Source organism: Tursiops truncatus, chromosome 13 (genome assembly GCF_011762595.2).
Source record: "Tursiops truncatus isolate mTurTru1 chromosome 13, mTurTru1.mat.Y, whole genome shotgun sequence".
Classification (NCBI taxonomy): Eukaryota; Metazoa; Chordata; class Mammalia; order Artiodactyla; family Delphinidae; genus Tursiops; species Tursiops truncatus.
In genome coordinates this window covers 15,704,722-15,723,472 of record NC_047046.1, presented here as the reverse complement: position 1 = coordinate 15,723,472, position 18,751 = coordinate 15,704,722, and the positions used below count along the sequence as shown (strand labels likewise).

The following is an 18,751-nucleotide window of genomic DNA, read 5'->3' as shown; positions in this document are numbered from 1 at the left end:
AGGGACTGAACCCAGGCCCTCGGCAGCGAGAACTCGGAGTCCTAACCACTGGACTGCCAGGGCATTCCCTTACCTGTGAATTTGAAGGTTGGTATTGTCCAGGGTGACCAGCCCATTGGTGGCAGTCCTTCGGTAGCCTGCTGGGGGCCTTTCCAACATATCAATAGGATACCAGTATCGGACCAGCACACCTTCGCTTCGGAGGTACGTTTCTACCTGCACCAATTCATTTACCTACAATAGAAAAAGGAAATGTCTATTTGGTTTTTTATTTATTTTTTATTTATTTCTTTTTATTTATTTGTTTTTTGAGCACTGACTTTTTTCCCCAAGTTTTAAAATACATATGTATACATATAAGACCAAACTTTTATAGCAGTAAATACTAGTTTCATGTCACTGATTGAGGCTAAAAGTTCAAAGATATCTGGATAGTGTATTTAGTTTTTTCATACCAGCTGGAAAATTTTAATTGGTACAATAAATTAAAGAACTTCAATGTAATCATGAGTTAGAAATTTAAAGAGAAGAGTGGTATATTTCAAGTAACAGTTCAACATGCATTGTTGCCAGGTAAAATTTATGTTCATTGTTTTTATGTTAATAATTTTGTAAAAGCAGGGAATCTGTCTGATCGCTCTATTTTATTGCTAGGAAAATAAAAATGTAAGCTCATGAATACGTATTCTGGATTCAAATAACAATGTAATCTTTATTTAGGGACTACTATTGAAACAAAGGGAATCAAACCACTTGAGACATAACAGAATTATTACTTTAACAAAATGTCTATTTTTCTAATTTTCCTTTCACACGTTTCCATTGCTGAAAAATACTGTCAGTTATGTACTTTCTGATAACCAGAATCAGAGCTTGTCTCAGAAGGCAGTGGGAGATTAACAGTATTACTAATGGAATTTTCTACTTGAAAGTTCACCTTAGTAAATCACTAGCCAACAGCCTCTCTTAAAAATGTAATGATTTAAATTATACTCTGGTAAAATGGAGTCAGTTGAAGATGTAAAATTTTCAATTTCAAAGCATTAGTGATACCTAACATTATCTGTATCCGTAGACAGACAGATACCAAAGCTTATCTATGTGGTGATAGATACTTCTATATCTGAGACTCTTAGGCTTGATCTGTGTATTATTTCATCAGTTTTTCCTGCATGGGAAACAGAAATGCAAGCATGTGCATGTAACCTAAGGATTATGTAGTCACAGCCTTCAAACAGCCATCAAGGCCTCCGTTTTCAAAAGAAAGCTTCGGCTTGGCCCTTACTCTCTTCTATTATTTCCCCCCTGCCACCCCACCCCACCTTAAACCTTGCTGAGCCCCATGAGAGGGCTCTGCAAAGCTGAGAAGAAAACAACTGATCTAGTTTAATACACTCATTTTACAGACAGGGAAACTGAGGCTGCGAGAACCAGTGAGATGACATGATCAAAATCACAAAACTATTTCTTTGAGTCTGTATAACAATCATGACAATGACAGATGATCCATTCATCAAGGCCAACAGGAGAATTTTCCCTTGGAACTTGGTAGATATAAGGTAGGGACAGCCTGAACATGGTTGATGGAAAAAAACGGCAGCAGCAGCACGGTCTGAAGGTGCTGACAGCACTGAGAGTTAAGAGCTTACGTTCTACAATCAGCGCTGATCTGGGCCCATGAGAAAATCTCAGGCAAGTCATCTGGCATGACAGCACTCAGCCTGGTTTCTTTATCCCTAATTTGAAGAATAATCTATCTGTATAATCACTTTTTAAGATATTTGGAGTCTGGGCATGAAAGTCTCAGTGTATATAAAAGGCTGTTCACTCACTGAATCAACATCTAAGACAACTCCGTGAAGCCCAAAGGTTTTCAGCATCCCTCGGATGGCAAATTTTGGCAGGGCAGTTCCAACAGTACTGCTGGCTACGTTATTGCTGTCTGGAGAGCGGGTTACTACTGTGAGACCTGAGGAGGGTAGAGGGAAAAGTTTTTTCAGCAGCAAGTACCATTATTATTTTGGGACCCTATATTTTAGGGTCTAAAATAACTCTACGGCATTTACCAATACCCTCAGTTTAGCCATAACCCAAAAGGAACACGGCTCAGTCCGGAAGATAATAAAACAAAGTGTTGTAAGAACTCAGGCAATTCAACAATAAAAAGACAAGCCAATTAAAAAATGGGCAGAAAATGTGAATAAACATTTTTCTAAAGAGAAAAGATATGCATGAAAAGATGTTCAACATCATTAATTAGAGAAATGCAAGTCAAAGGCACAATGAGATACCACTTCACATCCATTAGGATGGCTATAATCAAAAAACAGGCAATAGTGAGTGTTGGCCAGGATGTAGAGAAATTGGAACCCTCATATGTGCTGATGGGAATGTAAAATGGGGCAATCACTTTGGAAAACCATCTGGCAGTTCCTCAAAAAGTTAGACATAAAGTTACCATATGACCCAGCAATTTCACTCCCACATATATACCCAGGAGGAATGAAAACATGTCCACACAAAAACCTGTACACAAATGTTCATAGCAGCATGATTCATAATAGCCAAAAGGTAGAAGGAACCCAAGTGTCCATCAATTGACGAATGGATAAACAAAATGGGGTACTATCCATACAATGGAATATTATTTTTGCCATAAAAAGGAAGTAACAACATGAGCTACAACAGGGATGAATCTTGAAAAATTATGCCATGTGAAGGAGGCCAGACACAAAAGGCTGCACGCTGCATGAGTCCATTTTTACGAAACGTCCAGACTAAGCAAATCTATAGAGGCAGAAAGTAGATCAATGGTTGCCAGGGGCTAGTAGGAAGGAGGAATGGGGAGTGGGGAGGGTACAGAATTCCTTTTGGGGGATGAAAATGTTCTGGAATTAGAGGCAATGGTTTGGTGGTTGCACAACTTTGTGAATATACAAAAACCGCTGAAATGTATACTTTAAAAGGGTGAATTTTATGGTATGTGAATTCTCTCTCTCAAAAAAAGAGGAATTAAAAAAGAAAAGTAAATATATATGCCTGCCCCTGCCCATGATGTTTGTGAAGGTCTAATAATGAGTTGTTTTATTTCCTTTTTGTGCTTTTCTGTATTTTCATTTCCTCAAGATATGCAATAGATTTTTAATCAAATGAATAAATACATTGTATAAAATTCCAAAAAGCACAGTACAACCACATATTCATGGTTTATTAGCTGGGCAGCCAGGACTAAGCCCGAGGGGCCTATCTGCAATCCTCCACCCACGCCCCACTTCTCTCTCAAGTGCCCTATCTCACCCTGCTTGTGTGAGTGGTTCTGGGAATGTGGAAGAGGCCCCCAGAGGCCAGACAGCTTCTACTTGTGCCCCACCAGGAAGCCTAGGGCCGCACATGGGAGAGCCTGGAAGAGCTCACATCACCCAGAGTAAGGAGAGTCACCCTAGAAGAGCCAGCAGCTGACTGGCTCAAACTCATGCTTGGGAAAACGCAACTTCTCGTTTCAGAGGAAGTTTAATAGGTGAAGGAAGGGGGGGAAGCAAAACCTTTTCGAACTTTATCAATTGTGAACTTGTTCGCTTCATCCTTAATGTCTTCAATGGTGGGAAGATAAAGGTCTCTTGGGATGCCACCATTCTCCTCGTAGAGGAATTCAACCGTCTGCCGGGCGATATCCACCATGCCTAAAAAATATAACAGAACTGGTAATTCTCCGAAGAGCACACAATCTTCAGTCCAATCATGACACTGACCCATACTTAAAATGAAGAGATAAGGGGAATTTGTGGGAGTATGTAGCCTTTTGGGAATGGTAATTATGCAGTGTCAGTCAAGTTTAAAATACTCAATGCCCTACTTCTAGGCATCTCTCAAATCTCTCCCACAGAAATAAAAGCACAAGTGTGTAAAGGTATAAGAACAGTCCCTGCAGCATTGCTGGGAAATATAAAAGCAACAAAAAAAGGAAATAATGAAAGTATTCATCAATAGAGAATGGTTAAAAACGATGGTACGTTATTATGTAGTCATTTCATTTCAGTTAAGTCAAGAGAACAAACTATAGGACAAATGGAGAGGAAGAAGAAAGTGAGGGTAGTGTTTTTTTCTTAGTTTATGTATTTTTGTACTGTGTTTGATTATTGTTACAACGAACACATGTTGTTTATTTAACAGAGACAGAGAGCTTCATCAACTTCTTCTATCCAGTACTGGAATTTGCTCTGTCCTTCCTACTTGGAGGGAGAAGACATCATTATATTCAATAGCAACAGCCACAATTAATTAATAAACCAAGTAAATAAATGTCCAAGGCCCTGAAGAAAACAGCACTGTGGGGAGGACAGAGGGGTGACTGCCACTGCTGCCCCACACACACCGCTTGAGAAGCTGTGGGTAAAAAACACCCGTCGACAGCATTTGCTTTTAAACAAGGCTTATCTCTATCACACTCATCTACCGCTCCTTTCTTTGCTGGCCTTGCTGTAATGAAAAGTCATAGCAATTTTCTGAGCACAGTTAAGAAGGGGGCTGCCCTTAGAGGAGGATGTGTAGAGAAAGAAGTGTCAGAGAGAATAACAAGAAATGTGGCCTGACAGCAAAATGTGATTCATGCATACGAAGCAACACTACTTCATAATAGATAGGAGGGGCTTCCCTGGTGGCGCAGTGGTTGAGAGTCTGCCTGCCGATGCAGTGGACACGGGTTCGTTCCCCAGTCCGGGAAGATCCCACATGCCGCGGAGCGGCTGGGCCCGTGAGCCATGGCCGCTGAGCCTGCGTGTCTGGAGCCTGTGCTCCGCAGCGGGAGAGGCCACAGCAGTGAGAGGCCTGCGTACCGCCAAAAAAAAAAAAAAAAAAAAAAAGCCACAACATAATAGATAGGAACAGGGAGTTCCCTGGCTGTCCAAGGGTTAGGACTCAGCGCTTTCACTGCTGGGGCCTCCGTTTGATCCCTGGTTAGGGAACTAAGATCCCATAAGCTGCGCAGTTCGGCCAAGTAATAATAACAATAATAGATAGGAACAGAATATTGGTACATAATACAGCATTAGTGAAATATATGTTAAGTAAAAGGAGACAGACACAAAAGACTACATATCATAGGACAATTTATATGAATTATCCAGAAAAAGTACTGGGACTGGGAGTCAGGGCAAGTATTGACATCAGACTGACACTGGAGAAGCTTGCCGGGCTGATGAAAATGCTCAGAAACTGTACTGTGATGATGCATGACTTGTTAATTTACTATAACTCATTGAACTCCACATTTAAAATGAATGAATTTTATAGGATACAAATTGTATCTAAATAAAGTTGTAAAAAATAATCAGCAAAGGTAGAGAGTATGAGGTGCAGTAAAATGAATTTGGCAATACGGTGAAAATTGCCTGAAGTCGGGTGATGGGTAATGCAGATTCATTACATAATTTCTTCTACTTTTGTGTATATTTTAAATAGAAAATATAAACAGACCAATCATGAGCAATGAAATTGAAACTGTGATTAAAAATCTTCCAACAGGGCTTCCCTGGTGGCGCAGTGGTTGAGAGTCTGCCTGCCGATGCAGGGGACACGGGTTCGTGCCCCGGTCCGGGAAGATCCCACATGCTGCAGAGCAGCTAGGCCCGTGAGCCATGGCCACTGAGCCTGCACATCCGGAGCCTGTGCTCCGCAACGGGAGAGGCCACAACAGTGAGAGGTCTGCATACTGCCAAAAAAAAAAAAAAAAATCTTCCAACAAACAAAAGCCCAGGACCAGATGGCTTCACAGGCGAATTCTATCAAACATTTAGAGAAGAGCTAATACCTATCCTTCTCAAACTCTTCCAAAATATAGTAGAGGGAGGAACACTCCCAAACTCATTCTACGGGGCCACCATCACCCTGATACCAAAACCAGACAAAGGTGTCACAAAGAAAGAAAACTCCAGGACAATATCACTGATGAACATAGATGCAAAAATGCTCAACAAAATACTAGCAAACAGAATCCAACAGTACACTAAAAGGATCATACACCATGATCAAGTGGGGTTTATCCCAGGAATGCAAAGATTCTTCAATATACGCAAACCAATCAATGTGATAAACCATATTAACAAACTGAAGAAGAAAAACCATATGATCATCTCAATAGATGCAGAAAAAGCTTTCGACAAAATTCAACACCCATTTATGATAAAAACCCACCAGAAAGTAGGCATAGAGGGAACTTACCTCAACATAATAAAGGCCATATATGACAAACCCACAGCCAACATTGTTCTCAATGGTGAAAAAGTGAAACCATTTCCTCTAAGATCAGGAATAAGACAAGGTTGTCCACTCTCACGACTATTATTCAACATAGTTTTGAAAGTTTTAGCCACAGCAATCAGAGAAGAAAAGGAAATAAAAGGAATGCAAATTGGAAAAGAAGTAAAGGTGTCACTGTTTGCAGATGACATCATACTATACATAGAAAATCCTAAAGATGCCACCAGAAAACTACTAGAACTAATCAATGAATTTAGTAAAGTAGCAGGATACAAAATTAAGGCACAGAAATCTCTTGCATTCCTATACACTAATGATGAAAAATCTGAAAGAGAAATTAAGGAAACATTCACATTTACCATTGCAACAAAAAGAATAAAATACCTAGGAATAAACCTACCTAAGGAGACAGAAGACCTGTATGCAGAAAACTATAAGACACTGATGAAAGAAATTAAAGATGATACAAACAGATGGAGAGATATACCATATTCGTGGATTGGAAGAATCAAGATTGTGAAAATGACTATACTACCCAAAGCAATCTACAGATTCAATGCAATCCCTATCAAACTACCAATGGCATTTTTCACAGAACTAGAACAAAAAATTCCACAATTTGTATGGAAACACAAAAGACTCCGAACAGCAAAAGCAATCTTGAGAAAGAAAAACAGAGCTGGAGGAATCAGACTCCCTGACTTCAGACTATACTACAAAGCTACAGTAATCAAGACAGTATGGTACAGGCACAAAAACAGAAATATAGATCAATGGAACAGGATAGAAAGCCCAGAGATAAACCCACACACATATGGTCACCTTATTTTTGAAAAAGGAGGCAAGAATATACAATGGAGAAAAGACAGCCTCTTCAATAAGTGGTGCTGACAAAATTGGACAGCTACATGTAAAAGAATGAAATTAGAACACTCCCTAACACTGTATACAACGATAAACTCAAAATGGATTAAAAACATTAATGTAAGGCCAGACACCATCAAACTCTTAGAGGAAAACATAGGCAGAACACTCTATGACATAAATCCCAGCAAGATCCTTTTTGACCCACCTCCTAGAGAAATGGAAATAAAAACAAGAATAAACAAATGGGACCTAATGAAACTTCAAACCTTTTGCACAGCAAAGGAAACCATAAACAAGACTAAAAGACAACCCTCAGAATGGGAGAAAATATTTGCAAATGAAGCAACTGACAAAGGATTAATCTCCAAAATTTACAAGCAGCTCATGCAGCTCCATATCAAAAAAATCAAACAACCCAATCCAAAAATGGGCAGAAGACCTAAATAGACATTTCTCCAAAGAAGATATATAGATTGCCAACAAACACATGAAAGGATGCTCAACATCACTAATCATTAGAGAAATGCAAATCAAAACTACAATGAGCTATCACCTTACACCAGTCAGAATGACCATCATCAAAAAATCTATAAACAATAAATGCTGGAGAGGATGTGGAGAAAAGGGAACCCTCTTGTGCTGTTGGTGGGAATGTAAATTGATACAGCCACTATGGAGGACAGTATGGAGGTTCCTTAAAAAAGTAAAAATAGAACTACCATACGACCCAGTAATCCCACTACTGGGCATATACCCTGAGAAAACCATAATTCAAAAAGAGTCATGTACCACAATTGTTCATTGCAGCTCTATTTACAACAGCCAGGACATGGAAGCAACCTAAGTGTCCACTGACAGATGAATGGATAAAGAAAATGTGGCACATATATACAATGGAATATTACTCAGCCATAAAAAGAAACGAAATTGAGTTATTTGTAGTGAGCTGGATGGACCTAGAGTCCATCATAGAGTGAAGTAAGTCAGAAAGAGAAAAACATATACCATATGCTAACACATATATATATGGAATCTAAAAAAAAAAGGTTCTGAAGAAGCTAGCGGCAGGACAGAAATAAAGACGCAGACGTAGAGAATGGACTTGAGGACACAGGGATGGGGAAAGGTAAGCTGGGACGAAGTGAAAGAGTGGCATGGACATACATATACTACCAAATGTAAAACAGATAGCTAGTGGGAAGCAGCCACATAGCGCAGGGAGATCAGCTTGGTGCTTTGTGACCACCTAGAGGGGTGGGATAGGGAGGGTGGGAGGGAGATGCAAGAGGGAGGAGATATGGGGATATATGTACAGCTGATTCAGTTTGTTATACAGCAGAAACTAACACACCATTGTAAAGCAGTTATACGCCAATAAAGATGTTAAAAAAATTTTTTAATAAAAATATTGAGCAATCAAAAAAAATTTCACATAATAAAAAGTTTTCAAAAGATTGAAAAAAAACGAACTGTGGCCTGATATTAGAAGATTATGGAAAAATAGTCTTTTACAACATTTTCCAGAGGAATTGGGATAGGAGAAAAAAATACTCTGCTGTCTACTAAGCAGGAATCTGGAACTATGGGGAGAATGTGAAATTAAAGCGCGCACAGCACCGAGATGGTTTCATTGCCCTTCTTGGGGTCCTGACAACAGGAGGCTGACCCACCCTCACAGAGGTCGTCCTTTGAGCACTAGAGCCATCTCCCTGTTCTCGTTTCAGCCTTTGCCCTGGTTATATTGAAGGAGACTGTGTTTGAAAGGTAAATATTTTATGTTTAAATTAACATAGTTCAGATGATCTGCCATGGCCACATGGATGGGTCCCGAGAAGACGCCTTGGCAACTGTGTCAGAGGCCAGAGGTATTTCTGGGTGACTCAGGAGGCCAGGAGTCATCGGTCTGGCTCTGGTCTGGCAGCCACCTTTGGATAATCAAATTTCCTGCTGTGCTGTCCACATTTTCCCTCCTGCAAACTGGGAGCAGAGAAGGAGAAGGCACACTTGGCCACAGACATTCAGGATGGCTCTGGGACCAAATGGTAAAAGAAAGAGACATTCTGAGTTAAGCAGAACTTATGTGAAAATAAAGGCACAGTAACCCATGATCATATACAAGAGCTTTCCACCCTTATACTGTAAAGACTCTTTCTCCCTTTCCTACTCTCCCGGAGCAGCAAGAAGCACCAGTCTCCCTCAACAGCTAGTGCCTCCTGTTTCTAAACACAGCACTGCTTTTGCTGAATTAGGCCCAGGTCTCGGCTTCAATACTATGTTGTGAGAGGGGCCAAGCTAGACTGGGCACCCCAGTTATACCCACGGCGGTCTCCTGATCAACCGCACAGCCCTTCCCACAACGTAGTGCGTCATTTCATTACCTATTTCCCACTAGGATGTGAGCTCTGGGAGAAGGAAGCATCTGTGTCTTGCTCGCAGAATAGTCCTTAATCCCTAGCAAATGGCTTGACCCTGGGAGGCACGTGTTGCATGTGTGAATAAGTAAGTGGATGAACCGCTGACTGAATAAATACAACTGAAACAAAGCCTCCTAACTCTGAAAGCCACTGACCTGCTCTGGTGCTTCAAGGCATCACACTGATTAAGGAAAGTCATCTGAAAACAAGGTGAGGTCTATTCTGCAGTCTGAAAGGGCATTTTCTTTCAGATGTTGAGAGTGAATGGAGACGAACGAATTTTCTATCTGTAGGATCTACTACAGCAGATCACGTTGTTCCTTTGTTTAAAACCTCCCAAAGGCTCCCCATTTTACACAGAATAAAATCCAAAGTCCTTGCCGAGGCTGCCACTTCTCCCTGCTTCCTCTCATCTCTTTCCTGCTTCTCCCCCCATCACCCTCTCCTCTTCAGAGACACTGGCTTAGCCTCGCTGCCATTCCCTCAACCATACAACTTGACTCCCACCCGAGGATCTTCCTAATGTTGCTCCCGCTGCCTGAAACCCTTAGGACAGACGAAAAAAGAATATTAATTATCTGTCCTGGTTTGGGTCGGCAGCTAAAAGAGGGCTCTGATAAGAGCAGAAAGCAATTACAACATGTCATAGGATGTGTGGTTATTCCCACAGGTTAAGTATAAACACGATCATTCCACTGTCATAGGTCTTAGCTTTGGGGACAGAAAGCATAAAAGAAAAAAAAACATATATATACACATGCACACACACACAGACACACACACACACACAGATTAGTCCTGACACCAATCTGAGAAAAAGGAATTACTCAGCTATCGCTGGAATCAGGGATTCGGTGTATCAGTTGGTCAAGAAATAAAGGTCTTTTGGTGGTTCTTCTCCTTACTTGTTCCTAGTCTCAGTCAGGACAAAAGTTAAGAGGAGAAAGAGCAAATACTATCTCCTTACACCACCTCTGACTGCCACAATGAAAACCCAACTGATGCTCCACTGGAAGGGCAGCTGTGCCTCTTGGGAAAAGGCATCTCTGCATCTCCCAAAGCAGGTGTTTCACAGATGAGGAGAAGCCTGAAAACAGAAATCAGCTATCTACACTTAAGACTCCCTAACAATCCACTGTCTGCAGTCAAACTTTGCACTATTCTATGTGCCCAGTGGGAGAAAAATCTCACCATCATCATTGTTACTGTGACATTTAGAACTACATTAACTGAATGCTGACCATATGCCAGACGCTGTTCTTAAAAGATTTATCTGTATTAACTTGTTAATTTTTCATATACATATAAGGTGGTTACCATTATTGATTCCATTTGAAAGGTCAGGGAAGTCTAGAAAGGTTAAGTAACTCTCCCAAGGTCACCAAGCTGGTAAACAGCACAGGTGTGACTTCAGAGCCCAAGCTATTAACCATCAGGCCATCCAGCTTCCTAGTATAACCATGCCAGCTTCATTCTAGCAGCCCATCAACCCAAAATACTGAGTCAAACTGACAAGCAAAGAAAAGCCTAGCAAAGAAAGCAAAAGACCATAGAGTTCAGTAAAGGCCCAGGTAGAAGACATTGTTAAGTCTGGCCCAACTTTAGATGAGCCCCTCTTTTCTGATTTACATCCTGAGTTTCATCTAAACACATCTCTTCAAGTCATGAAGTGAGTTCCCTAGGAAAACATAAAGCACCAGACCTAGTTGTAAAGCACCCTTTATCTGGTCCAGGCCCGATTTCCGCTCTGCTTCATTGCGGAAGCGTCTTCGGATAGTAGGAAAAACCTTGGTCTCCCATGCTTTCACCAGCAGAGCGTAGTGGTCCTCCTGGAAGGAGAAGGCAAACGTGAACAGGGAAGGAACGCCTTGTACAAGAATCAGTCCTTCCCTGACTTACAGCTCTCACCCTGAGGTCTTCACCCCCCTCAAATGCCAGTGACAGAAACACACCGTGGACACCACCAAACTAACTACACCCTCAGAAGCCAGGGGAGGCAACAGATGGCCTAGGGCAAGCTCTTCCTTTCCCTCTAAAGCCATATAAACACTTCACATGATCCACAACTTTACTGCTGAATTACTATCAAAGTACTTTATTTCTCTAACATCCGGATCGCTACTGGGCAATAGAACCAAACAGATATGGCTACTGATATGTGAATACCCCAGAGCCACTGTTCCAACACAATGACATAACCGAAAGCGTAACAACTCTAGCCTTGCACTTGCACGCTCAGATCAAAATATTCCTCGTGGCTTGTCCTGGTCACCAGGGAGCTAAGCAAACGCTCTTAAGTGGGGCTCTTACCTGTGGGATGTCATCGTCATCATCGTCATCACTTTCGTCATCTGCAATGGGGGGCGGATGGGGGTCTGGGCCAGAGGTGATGAAATTCTCATAGCTGAGCTCTACTTTATAATGACAGGAAGTGTCACTATCATATTCTGTAACAAAGCACAATGACAGTGAATTCTAGGCAAGAGCACATGAACTTCTTACCCTTGGACAGACCAGATTCTCCTAATTTGTGTGATAGAAAGACTCTTAGTTCTTGGAGAAATTTTAAAGCTCAGCATCAAGGAATAACTAATCATCTATCATTTCCTATTTGGGAATCTTAAAATAGTTTTTATGGGCATAATTCATTCAACTCAGAGAAGACTTTGGAAGGTTCTTCATCATGATAAAGAATTAGACAGACTCTTAAAATGGTTTTCAAACCAGTATCTCAAAGGCCAAATATGGCTGCAGACATCTCATTTTGGGAAGCTCACTTTTATTCAATCTTATTATAAAATTTTTCAAATTATCAGGAATGTTTTTTAGTGCACACTTATACACCCATCACCTAGATTCCACAATTAACATTTTATTATTCTTTGATGGCTTCAGTTTTTAAAAAGTTTAAAAAACGATTAACATTTAAAATTAGGAGATTTTATGTAAAATTCTGGGGCTCTTAGCTGTCTTATAAAAGTAGACAATCTTTCAGACTTGCATTTCCATGTGGCAATATTCTGCTGGCCCTGAGTCGCGGGCAGGCTTCCTGTATGTGGGGGACGCGCTTTCTAGCCTGCCATGCTTCCTCCTGCTCCCCATTTTGTTTCACCGGGCCTGTTACCCCATTACCAGTGGGCACTGGGGTATGTCCAAGTTAAATGGATTTACGGAATTAACAGCATTTGCATTCCCAGGAAGCAGTGAGGCCTTGGGAGGAGGTGGCTTACGTTGCTGAGCAGTGGCCACGGCAGCAATCCGGCACGGTGGCCCATGAGTGCCCGGGTCTGACGCAATACTGGTGCCAGCATCATTGTCACTGTCAGATGCCATGGCAAAGGGCAGGGCCTCGAAGTTAGCGCTGATCTCCTCTGCCAGGTCGGTGCATAGGTCGGCAGCGTTGCGGTGGGCCTGCCCTTCAGCATAGGCAAATGGGCGGGAGCCAAAGTTAGCTCGCGTCTTGGTGTTCTGGAAAGGAGACCAAAGAAAAGACTTGAAAGGACTTAGGTTTATTTATGCATTCATTTCTAACCCCTCGAGGTGAACTTCATGGCAGAGTCTGTGAACCGAGGCAGAGGGGCTGGTGCACCTGTGGACGCAGGCGCTTCGAGCTCTGCACGGCCCCCACTGCCCCTCGCCTGGCACTCACTCTCTTTGCTGCTCAAACGCAGTGACCTTTCTTGTTTCCAGCACTGTTCCTTCCTACCTGATGCCACTGCTCATGCTGTTCCCTTCACCTGGAACTTTCTTTCCTCCAATTTTGTCCATTTAAACTGGTTAATATTCCAGACCTGGCTCAAACATCACTTCTTCAGGGTAATGGGGATGTGATCAGATTTGCTTGGTACTTGCTTCCATAAAGTCTACAATTTTCAATCATATTGTGATGATTAATTTTAAATGTCAGCTTGACTGGCCACGGGGTGCTAGATTAAACATTATTATTGCTGGGTGTGTCTGTGAGATTAGCATTTGAATCGGTGGACACAGTAGATAGCCCGCCCCAGTATAAGTGGGTACCATCCAATCCGTTGAGGGTCTGAATAAAACAATAGGCAGAGGAAGGAGGAATTAAACCCTTTTTCCCTGCACCACTGCTTGAGCTAGGATATCTCATCCCATCTTCTCTTGCCCTCCTAGGACGCAGACTGAATCACACCACCGGCTCTCCTGGGTCCCTGGCCTACAGACAGCAGGTCATGAGACTTCTCAGTCTCCATACTAACAGGAGTCAATTCCTCAAAATAAATCTCCCCTCCCACCTCTGTCTACACACACACACACACACACACTCTCTCTCTCTCTCTCTGTATATATATATATATATATATATATATATAGCTCCTATTGTGGGGTGTTTTTTTGTTTTGTTTTGTTTTTTGCCACACCATGTGGCATGTGGGATCTTAGTTCCCCCGACCAGGAATGGAACCCGTGCTCCCTGCAGTGGAAGCATGGAGTCTTCACCACTGGACCGCCAGGGAAGTCCCTCTGTCCTATTGGTTCTGTTTCTCTGGAGAACCTTGACTGATACACACAGTGTTTATTAGTTTGTGATTATATACATACACATATATATTTATGCAAATGTTTGACTAATGTCTGACTCCTCCAACTGGTTTTAACTTCATGAAGACAAAGACCATATCTGTTTTGCTCATTGTTATTATATGTCCAGAGCTTAGCACACTACTTAATATATAGTAGGTACTCAATAAATATTTGCTGAATGAATGAATAGAACAGGCTGCCTTAAATTATTGACATCTTTAATTCACTGCACAAAGTGAGAAAAGATGCTACTATCAGAGGCATGGTACAGGGCCAGATTCTACAAGATCTTCTAAGTCATTATAAAGACTTGGGCTTTTACAACATAGACATGGGAAGCCACTGACTTGTTGAGAGTAGAGGAGTGACATGATCTAACCAACATTTTTAAGGAATCACTGTGGCTGCTGTGTTGAAAAGATGTGTAAAAGGGCAAGAACTAAGGGGCTGGTAGGGAAGGGAGATAGAAGAATATTGTAACATGCTACCCAGAAGATAAGGGTGGCTGGGCCATGACTTAAGTGGTCAGATTCCAGATACATTTTGAAGGTAGGGTCAACAAGGTTTGCTGACAGACTGGATGTGGAGCAGGAGGAAAAGAGAAGTCAAGAAGGATGCCAAGGTTTTTGGCCTTAGAACTGTAAGGATGGAGGTGCCACTTCCCAAGACAAGGAAGGCTAGGGAAGAAGCAGGTTAGGGTATGGGGCAGAGTTAGGCTCAGTCTTAGACATGTTAACTTTGACATGCCAATGGAACATCTATTTCTAAATGTTGCCTAGACTGCTGAATATTTGTGTCTGGAATTTAGGGAGAGATCTGGGCTGGAGATAAGGACTTGGGAGCTACCGCTGTGTAGTGAGTAGTAATGTTTCACAGAACATTAACTGTTAATAGATGCTCCTTTAAAAACAAAAGAGTTCCATGATTAAGTATATGTGCAGGGATGCTGGGTTAAATAAAGTTGAAGTTTTGAATCTTTACCGAAGGATTCCTCTGAGCTTCTAACATACTAAAGTGACCCGAGACGGTCACGTTCAAAACTTACTTAATGACAGACTCATTTTACTGCCATTGGAAAGAACACTAGTGTCCCTTGCATTGTAGTTTTGGAAAGACTGCCAAAAGGAAGTCAAAGCAGTTAAGCACTCAGGTTCAATGCAAAGGAAGGACCCACTTCTTCAGGTTTGTTTGTGGTTCCTTCTGTTATCAGGTACCACATGTTACGTCAACAAGGCCACGTTTGGTGTCTTTAATTTTTCCATTCTTGATGGAATAAATTACTGAGGAGAATTTTGTTTCCTTTCCCAAAAAGATAACCTGCCTTTTTCTGAATGTGAACCACAGGCCACATCCCACCCGAGACATCTTCAAGATACGGTGAGAGGCGCTGCCCGCAGTATGTGAAGTACACTCGGCCTTTGGCTGGCTGCCCTGGAGGAGGAGGCGTTCCCTCGGTTCTCTCCCAGCCAATTCCTGCCACGTCACCTAGGGCAGAGAACAGGACGGAAACACTTTTTTTTTTTCCTTTTATTGACTATTAACTAAACTTTCAATTTGCAACTGGCATGAGACTACATATCATTGACTATCTTGGCTTTTATTTATTCATGCCATCAGTTACAGGTGAAAAAGATATGGAGTACCTTGTATTTATATATAGAGAGAGTAACACAATAGAAATAAACAATTTCTGTTTAGAAGAACAAAAATACCTAGTGTCTGAGGTTAAGTTACTTACCACAATTACACATTAAATTTAGCTTTTATTTTCCAGGCAGCCAAGACAAAAAGGGAAAACACTGGGTATGATTCTTTTTTGGGGGGGGGTATGATTTTTTTAATAGAGGAATACAAGTTTTTCTCTTTTGACGTGTACCAGATTACTTATGCATAAAGGTAAAAAGGTATTATTTTCTCAGTAAGTTTGCAGAAGACTTAAAAAGGATCTAAAAAAATATAATTTTAAACTCAACCTACAATGTAAGCTGAACATACACCATTAAATCACATTCTGTCCCCTTACATGTATTTAAGGCATTTTTGCAGGAAGCGAAGATCATATAAGCCAAGCTGTTTTCTGATGAAGTGACTAGATATTGTAGTAGAACTTAAAGAACCAAGGGGACCATATCCACCACATCAGCACTATTAGAGGCTGTCTCAGGCAAGCTGCTAGCACACGTAGCTTTAAAATTAGCCTGTTGTAAACTCTCCAATAAGCGCATGAAGTTCTGTGATTCTGTTTTTGATCAGAGTCTCATATGATTTTGAAACCACTAGGCTGGGCTTCCCAATGGCTGGGGACTTGTCACTGTTCACTATGGCACCCGAAGGGCCCAGAAGAAGGCCCAGCATGTAGGAGATGCTCAAAGAGTATCTGCTGGTCAACAGACACTGAAAGTGTTGGTACAGAGATTGGGATCCTGTTGTAATAAGTGGGTTCCTAATTCCTATTCCCACACAGACACATTTCTCTGAGAAAGGGGTAGTATGTTTGCTTGAGGTCTGGTCCAAAATATTCTCAAAAACTAAAGTATGATCAAACAAAATAACAATCAACTATAACAAACGAATAGAACGCCCACTATGGATCCCCTGCTGTCTCTACTACCCCTAGCTTTGTGCTTAAAGCACTTAAGTACTCACCTGAGATTACAGAGTTCTCTCCATAAAGTAAGAGAGAAACAACTTGCCAGGAAGTAATTTCCAAGGCATAACTTGACCATAGCTGAAAATACCATGCTCACTGGAAAAGTGCAATTTAATAAACAGCTCCCTCAAGGATAAGCAAAATTACCCCCCAGACTGCTACAAGAAGTTATCTATTGGGTTCAGTGACTTAGTAACCCCTACGCAAGCATCCAAGATCATCTATTATACTTAATAATTTCAGTTTTATCAGAGATGATGCTAAGATGTACTGTCTGAAAATAAGTAGCCAACATGTTTGGCTGCTTCTAATGTCAAGAGGACAGTGTCTATATTTTGCTACTTCTGGAGCAGGTAGGACTGATCCCAATTCATCTACTATTACCAGATGAAGTTAGTTATATGGAGGCTTAAAAAGAAGAGGGGAAAGATTTTCTTTTTATTGAATTGACTACGTGACTGAAACATCTGGGCAGAAGATGTGACGAAGCTGGACCAGATGTTTAGGCTACCAAGAGCAAAGTCTACAGCATGTATCTTTACCTATTGATAATGAATTTCTTGAGTGCCTCAAGGCGACTGGTAGAGGGTTTTTTTTCAAGCTATTCATCAATGAAAAGCTGATAAAAGACCAAATTTTGGAGAAAAGCAAAATCTCAGATTCTTCTGATGATGGAGGAACGAAAGTCAATGTGACTCCTAAGTTACCAGATGGAGGCTTTAATGATAACAGTGCCTCATAAAATGAGAGGTTTTGTGTAAACTAGGGGACAACAATGACAAGTACTTCATTTTCACTGGAAGACAGTGTCCGTTTTCAGTTGCCAAGTTTCATTAATTTTAACCTATTTTGACCCAGACCTGGGAACAACAGAAATACACAGGGTTAAAAAAAAAACTCCCACCGCACTCACCAGGAGAGAGAGTCACGTCTAAGCGAACGCTCTTCCACTGTAATAAACTGGAGCCGTTGTAGTGCACGGCTCGGCCATTGCTGTGAAAAAAACAAAGAGAAGTCAAAGACAAGGCTAATCAGTCAACACAGAGGAAGGTAAGTAGTGAACAGTAGCATGAGAGTAATCAGAAGAGAAATCCTAAGAGCTATTCTCATTCACTAAATATGAGTATATTTCCAGCTGGTATTTTCTACATTTTTTAGAGTAGAGATTAAAATGATATTACTTTAGTTTTAAAACACCCACATGAAAAAAAAACAAAAAACCCACCCACATCCACTACTTTTTTTTTTTTTTTTTTTTTTAATAATAGTGTTAGTAGCCACTTACTTATGGAAAAGACAAGTGCCCACTGGATTAGTCCAAGCCCCATCTCTTTTCTCTGCTTCTGTAGCAAAGCCAAAGGAAACTATTGGTCCAGTGTCATCATCACTATCTCCATAGGAAACAATTTCAATTTCCCAGTAGAAAGATGGGGCCTGAAGAAACACAAGAAGTGTGCAGACAATCAGAGGGCTCACTGTGGGCCCCTGAACTTCCTCTTTCTCTCACATTTGAAGGAAAGAGGCAGAAGACAGTATGTCATGTGATTTCTCACCTGAATGGGCAGTGGTGAGGTGGCATAGATAAATGTGCCCCGGGGCAGACCGCCCCCAGCGCTGGGGTCAGCAAGGAAGGTGACGGAAGTGAGGTGCGATGAGAACATGCAGGCTCGGACAGGTGGAAATACTCGTGAGGGGCTCCACGTAATCTCTTTGGGCTGCATTGGGGAAAGACACCCTCATTCAATAGAATTGCAAACACAAAATGGAGATGTTGAGATTTCAAGTGACATTTCTTCTTTTACAGATTTCTAACTTTCTTATCTTGAAATAATTTCAAAGCTACAGAAAAACTGCAAGAATACAGCAACTTTTGTATACTCTTACCTAGATGTACTGGTTTTTTTGTGATAAAATTCACATAACGTACAATTCACCCAGTTAAAGTGTACAATTTAATGGTTTTTAGTATATTCACGGAGTTGTGCAACCATCACCACAATCTAATTTTAGAACA

The 18,751-nt window shown here is 41.3% G+C and overlaps 1 protein-coding gene across 9 annotated transcripts in view; it reads right to left on the bottom strand.

The window, feature by feature from the left end:
* HECTD4 (HECT domain E3 ubiquitin protein ligase 4) overlaps positions 1-18,751 on the bottom strand; it is a 190,892-nt gene that overhangs the window by 40,695 nt on the left and 131,446 nt on the right. For all 9 annotated transcript variants that reach the window (XM_033837017.2, XM_033837009.2, XM_033837014.2 and 6 more), the window contains 10 exons: positions 18,291-18,452; positions 18,023-18,171; positions 17,651-17,730; positions 15,409-15,572; positions 12,767-13,004; positions 11,847-11,983; positions 11,239-11,365; positions 3,543-3,680; positions 1,833-1,969; positions 74-234 (listed from right to left, as the gene is read on the bottom strand). In XM_033837017.2, coding sequence (XP_033692908.1) covers positions 74-234; positions 1,833-1,969; positions 3,543-3,680; positions 11,239-11,365; positions 11,847-11,983; positions 12,767-13,004; positions 15,409-15,572; positions 17,651-17,730; positions 18,023-18,171; positions 18,291-18,452 — 1,493 coding nt within the window. The remainder of the gene's footprint in view (positions 1-73; positions 235-1,832; positions 1,970-3,542; positions 3,681-11,238; positions 11,366-11,846; positions 11,984-12,766; positions 13,005-15,408; positions 15,573-17,650; positions 17,731-18,022; positions 18,172-18,290; positions 18,453-18,751) is intronic.